The sequence below is a fragment of the Symphodus melops genome (genome assembly GCF_947650265.1).
Source record: "Symphodus melops genome assembly, chromosome: 18".
NCBI classification, from domain to species: Eukaryota; Metazoa; Chordata; class Actinopteri; order Labriformes; family Labridae; genus Symphodus; species Symphodus melops.
The window spans coordinates 13,763,434-13,769,698 of NC_136708.1; the positions used below are offsets into that span (position 1 = coordinate 13,763,434).

At 38.5% G+C, this 6,265-nt stretch overlaps 1 protein-coding gene across 1 annotated transcript; it reads left to right on the forward strand.

Annotated features, from left to right (window-relative positions):
* The first annotated feature begins 4,264 nt into the window (after window positions 1–4,264).
* Window positions 4,265–6,158, forward strand: LOC306839548 (receptor-transporting protein 3-like). The gene is made up of 3 exons (XM_079368303.1): window positions 4,265–4,399; window positions 4,579–4,750; window positions 5,525–6,158. Exons 1-3 carry the CDS (start codon window positions 4,384–4,386, stop codon window positions 5,868–5,870), a joined length of 534 nt encoding a protein of 177 aa, XP_079224429.1. The 5' UTR covers window positions 4,265–4,383; the 3' UTR covers window positions 5,871–6,158.
* The last annotated feature ends 107 nt before the right edge of the window (window positions 6,159–6,265 follow it).

Below are 6,265 nucleotides of genomic sequence, written 5' to 3' on the forward strand. Positions count from 1 at the left end.
TCATTTTTATCCCTTCTCCTTTTGTTTGTACTACTTGCACTCAGTGATACCTACTATATTGTCATAAAAACATAATACGAATAAAACTGTATAATGCAGGTGTTCTGCAGTTTATCTGGGCTGTCCTTTGTCCTGAAACATGTCTATCAGACAGAACACACCTTGTTTCATGGCCCTCTGATAGCAACACACTTATGAGCATGATTGTGTGTTCAGTCCTGCTCCTATGGGTGTGTCTCTTGTTTGAGTGTCTGCCTGTGCACCCATGGCCTAGAAAGCTGTTATGCACTCACACAGTGGGAGCCATTTCTCTGATCTCTCACGTTGCCTGGTTCTCTTCCAATTCATGCAAATGTGCAACTCTCAGCAGATTTTACTAGATATGAAATGTGAGGTGAGTGTTTGCATACATCTGTGTGACTGCACACAGTTTCCAGAAGAAAAACAGGGCATGCTATCTGTAGTATATCGAACGCAACATGAGTGCCAAAAGAGAAATTAACACAAGCATCTGCTCTGATAACAAACTCTAGCAGGTATACAGACGCTGAAACGCAGGGTGCGGCCGCTCCAAGGAATGTGCTCGAGGCATCTCACCACACCCAATGCACTGCTCTCTATCAATCTATCTATCTTTCTCTGCTTGTTCTCCTCCTCCTCTGAGTCACCTGGCAGCCATTTAACAGGTGTACAGGTCCGGGCAGAATTCAGGCAGCACACAAATCCTGGCCTGCATCTTGGCATGCCTGGATGGGGAGTCAGCCCCATTCAACACACTTTATTGAAACGGATGTGAGGGTTGGGGTTAATGAACAAGTTAAACATATATTAAGTTTGTACAGACTTACAACTGCTACAGATGATAGATTTTCTTCAATTCTTTCTCAGAGCACATGAGTGACTCATTTCTGTCAGGACCTAAAGATTATTTGAACCAAAACCTTAAAAAGTGTATCTTGAGAAAATTACCATCACTGCCTTTAAAGGTAAACTGCTGCACACTGAAATGTATTGGCAATGCTTCTGTACAAGATCTTCATCAAGCAAACAGTGAGATAAAATGGGCAGGACATCTTAAGGAGGAAATAGTTACAAACAATAAACATCAGCTTCCTGATTGAGAGCGTACACCAAAACAACTACTGAAGGCCTATGAGGCAATTACAAATGAATATATAAATCCATATATATTTTTAGTTCAGGGGACACATGGACAAATGACACACACAATTAGATTTAACTGGTTCATTATGGGAGTAATTCATCTCGGAGTGAAGCTGGTAGTTCAACAATTAGGACATAAAACTTATCCCACTTACAATGTCATCACGCTGCTTTTTTTTGTAGTGTTGTAACGAGACACCGATAAAAAACGTAATCTTCCTGCTCTATATAATAAACAAGTCATGTTGATTTAGGATAGGCCTTGGAGATAGTGCATTTGGAGAGTACTTTATTTAATCTGGTTAATCCAACATCAACTGTTTTCAGGGTGCCACTAATTGCTCTTTTTTTTTTTTTATAGACCAGGCAAGATGTCATTTGAAGTGTTTTATTATTTTTTCCCCTCCCAGTCAATTTCGTTGTGAGCAGCCTGTCTACACTTAATAAAACTTGTGTTTCAGAGAAACTTAATATCCATCAATAGGAACTTACTTCAGGGCTGCAGAAACCTAAAACAGAGAGTTCACTCTGAGTCTGCTCTTGTCTCGTCTCTTTTTCTTCCCCCCTCTGGAGCCTGCTTCTCTCTGGCCCTCTGAGTTTTCCCAGCATGCTTTTGTCACGTTGTAATGTCACACCTGAGTATAAGGTGACTCTCAGGAGCTGAGAGGTCATCTTTACACCACTTTGCCGGGAGACAAAGGTGCACACATTTGTACACTGTACAGTACATGTGCTGCAATGTATTTGTGCATGTGTTGAGGTGGCAGACTCTTATGCCATTGAGACGACACTATACGGTCCCATTACCACCCACCATATAATGATATTTCCACTTCAGTTTCTACAGGTCCTATTTCCCCCAACAGAACATGATTCTGAAAATAACTCTTCTCACCAATGAGTAAGAAAGTCAAACATGATCCCTTAATAAGCAAAACAACGTTAGCAATGCAAGGTGTGTGTGTGTGTGGGGGGGGGGGGGGGGGGGGGGGGTCTGTCTTAGTAATTGCTGTCATTTACTTTTGAATTAGATTTGTCTTATGAGCCTGATGAACTATAAAAAAAGACAACATTATAATTACTTCTTAGAACGACAGATGAGGCCTTACCTGGAATCTCAAATGGAAGGAAAGTCCCCACACTGTTTAAGGTGCAAGTAAGCATGTGTTTTTCTTTGGGAAGTGACAGCGTCACTAAATACCTCTGACAGGTGTTGGCATTCTAAAGCTATTATTAAATGAAATGATGGTAATGGTTATTGAGGAAACACTGTGCATAGCTTGACTGGGTAAACATGGGTCTGATTTATCAAACTAGCTTGACACCATCTCACTCTTAACTACCATTACAGCAAGTTGAAACTGACAACAACGTCTTGAGCAAAAGGAGAAAAAAAAAATACAGACCATGACGGCATCTACTGAAAGCTTCCTTAAATATTGAGATGATAAATAAAGTTCATAACAGTTTTTTATCTTGTTTTTGCTGTTGGGGTTGACACTCTGGTCTTAACCTTTGGACTTGAACTTTATTTTTAAGTTCTGCAGAGAGAAAATGATTTCTTAACAAGCTCAGTGAGCACTCTTTGTTCAGACAAAGTTTATATGTCAATAGTGTCGCTAAGGTTGAAACCACACAAGCTTTTTAAGGAAGAAAAAGTCCTTAAAAAGGGGTATGAAAAGTACATCAAAGAGAGAACAGAAACTGTTTCCAAGTAAAGGGAGGCGCAGTGTGTTGGTGCCAATAACTCTTTAAAGGTGTTGTTTCACAGAATGTCATGTGTGGGCAGAAAGAAGGCAATGCAAGTGGGTGGGTCTGGTGATATACAGTAGGCCTAAGTGCAACAAAGCCATTAAGGATATCTGTGACCTGTCCAATGGGGGCAACTCTGCTGCCTCCCCATGATGGTGTGATGGATTAGATATATTACATGCTTTACTGTATGACTATAAAACAGTAACTTTGATTATGTTTCTTTTTGATTGTTTGTTTGTTTGTTTGTTTCTGTACAACTGGTATATGAATACTACTTAAAATATATAAAATATATATATTAAAAAAATATTTAGGTATATTTTGTTCAGGCTGCATCTGATGAACAACGTGCTGTGTTATACTGCCCCCTACTGGAACGAACATCCAGAGTTTGAACGTAGACTGACATTTGTCTTCTCTCTTTGAAGAAACATACTAAAATTCAATTCATGGACCTGTGATATGGCTTAATTAGTGTAATTGGTTGAAACAGGACATGAAATCATTGAATGATTTATTAACTGTGCATTTAGACCTATTAATGTACAACCAATAATCTCTAAACACATGGTAATTATCAAAGCCTGTACACTATGAAAATCATGCCTTTATCACTCTTTTTGTATAACTTTATGTGTAGACATTTTTTAAAATCCACACTCAGACGGTTCTAGCTTCCCTCTAAAATTCTAAATAAAATACAAAAACGTTTCATGGATGTCAGTACACTGATTGATTTTAATATATACACATCTTAATATATATACCATCTTTCTTGTTTGATTGTTCTTATATTCAAAGCTATTCAAAGGATCTTTGATTAGTCCAGCTATTTCAGACCCAACATTGAATCTGCTGATCTCATCATCCATTTTATAGTTTTCATTTTTATTAGTAATATAATACTTATTTGTCTAAAACCCATTGTGTACAATACAATATGTTCCATATCTCTTTAATGTAGCTTTTCTTAATGTTGTTTCCCTAGTATTCTTCCTTGCCAGTTCTTTGACTATTATCTAACTTATTTTAATATATTTTTCAGATTTGTTTTTTCACTTATTTACTTCTGCTTTTTTAATAAAAGTTCTGTAAAGAGTATTTTTCTTTTAGTGTCCGCTTTGTGATACTGCAAAATCACACCAGTTTAGTGCTATCAAGAGGTTTTTTCTCCCTACGACTTTACCCAGTTAAACACAATAACTCATCTGTGGTTGCTAAAACATGAGAAAATCCCTTTCCATCTGTTGCAATTTGTTTACATGAGACACAGTGCTCCGCAAACTGCACGCACCCAGAATGGAAAGTGAAAGTAAGATGTTAAGTTTCGTTTTCCTGAGTATCAGCTGCTTGACAAGTATAAATACAGAGACGACTGCAGCCAGTGTCAGAGCTGTATCCAGAGTAAAATTCAAGGCGTCTTTTTATCTCTTCACCTCCTGAGAAAACGGACCAACTATCAACATGAGTGCATCCTCAGGTAACATTTGCAGCTCCATTTAATCAAAACGTGACATTTTTTTCAGGGAGCCTACAGCACCTTTTTGTTTTTCTTCTGTCTTCTGAGAAATTTCCAGCCTCCCTTTTTTTTTTTTTTTTTTACTGAAGTATTTGTTCCCCCTTAGTTTGAAATAATTCTTATTATTTGCACTCTTGCAGACTGGATTCCTGGCTTGTGGCGGGACACTTTTGAAGATATGCTGTATGAGGACAATGAGCTGGACTATGGGGACCAGTGGACTCTAAACTTCAGCTACAGCCAGACAGACACGATCACCAAGCAGGAGAGAAAAAGAGGTTGGAAGGTCTACTGCCACTGTGCTTATGGACGGTATGTATTTGTCTAAACTGTCAACCTATGTGGACATAGCTTTAATATTTCATAGACATTTAGATCAGGGGGGAGTATACAAATGTGTTGCTATTTCAATTAATACGTTGTAGGCTTGTTAGCTGTTATGCTCTCAGACTCTTTATTACTGATTCGACATCATGCAAGGTCATGTGATGAATTGATTATGTGACTGTAGGTGGGTTGGGTATCAAAACAGTGTCATTGTGTGGAAAAAGATGGTAGTGCACCCTGGGTAAAAAGGGAAGTTCTTGCATCTTTCTTAAGAGCAACAAATAACAGGAAAAAAGAACACCAGTGGGAGAGGAATTAATTACAGTTATAAAAGAAATACAAAAAATAAAAGTATTTGTTATGGAGAATGGTCAATTAAATAATCATTTATTGCTGCACTGGATTATGTTTACTCATTCATAAAGTTTACATGTGTACTTAACTGTTTCACTTAGTAAAGATGGAGATGATTATACTTATGTATTTACAGCTGAAGTTTAATATTACACTTGATTTTTATTTAGTAATAATCTAAATCTGCAAAGTAACGAGTAGCTCAAACTGTCAGATACATACACATAAAGTATAACTTTCATGACTTTTGGAACATTTCAGCTCTTTAAGTTTACATTGTTACATAAGAATGATCCTTTTTACTTGAGCCTCAGTTAAATTTCACAAACTTTCATGACTTAACTTGTTGAGTCTCATGATGAAGCTCTATGCTTCTGACCCTCATTTGCTGTGGTTCGTTCACAGTTTCCGGTGTGAAACCTGCAGAAAAAACTGGCCTTCAGCTCGAGTTGTGGTGTTGTTCCGCTACCGGCTGCAGGGTAACCGGGGGACAGTGATCATGCGACCTTTTGGACAGTCCTGTCGCCGTTGTCAAGACGAAGAGTTTGACCTTCCAGGTTTTTCCCAGGAAGAGGTGGAAAAAGCCCTCCTCAGGCTATTCAGCAAAATCCGGAAGAATTGCTATGGAGATGAAGATGATGACGCGGATGATGGCTCATCTGCATGCTCCAACAAAGTGTGGACCAAACCACATGAGGCGTCTCTGTGCGAGGCCTGCAGACTGGGCATCTGCTGTCAGGATGAAGAATAGAAGTCTGTGTGCGTGTGTGTGTGTGTGTGTCTGTCTGTCTGTCTGTCTGTCTGTCTGTCTGTCTGTCTGTCTGTGTGTCTGTGTGTCTGTCTGTCTGTCTGTCTGTCTGTCTGTCTGTCTGTCTGTCTGTCTGTCTGTCTGTCTGTCTGTCTGTCTGTCTGTGTTTGTGTTTGGTACCAAATTCAACAATTTGTTTGCTTGTTTGCATTTTTATTAAATTTAGCGTTTAGGAAGATTTAAGTTTGATATACCATGATATCAGGACCAATAAATAAAGTTTTAAACCTGGCCATGTTTCATTTTTGACATTGGTTTTATGCTGGTGTTCAGATGGAGATGTGCAAGAATTGATGCGTAATTCAACTAAATACAGTAACTAATGTTTTACCATTTTA

What these genes read in the sequence shown, in the direction of transcription:
- LOC306839548 (XM_079368303.1), top strand. An exon ending in TGCCACTGTGCTTATGGACG is followed by an intron (nt 4,751 to 5,524) that starts GTATGTATTTGT and finishes GTTCGTTCACAG; the next exon opens with TTTCCGGTGTGAAACCTGCA.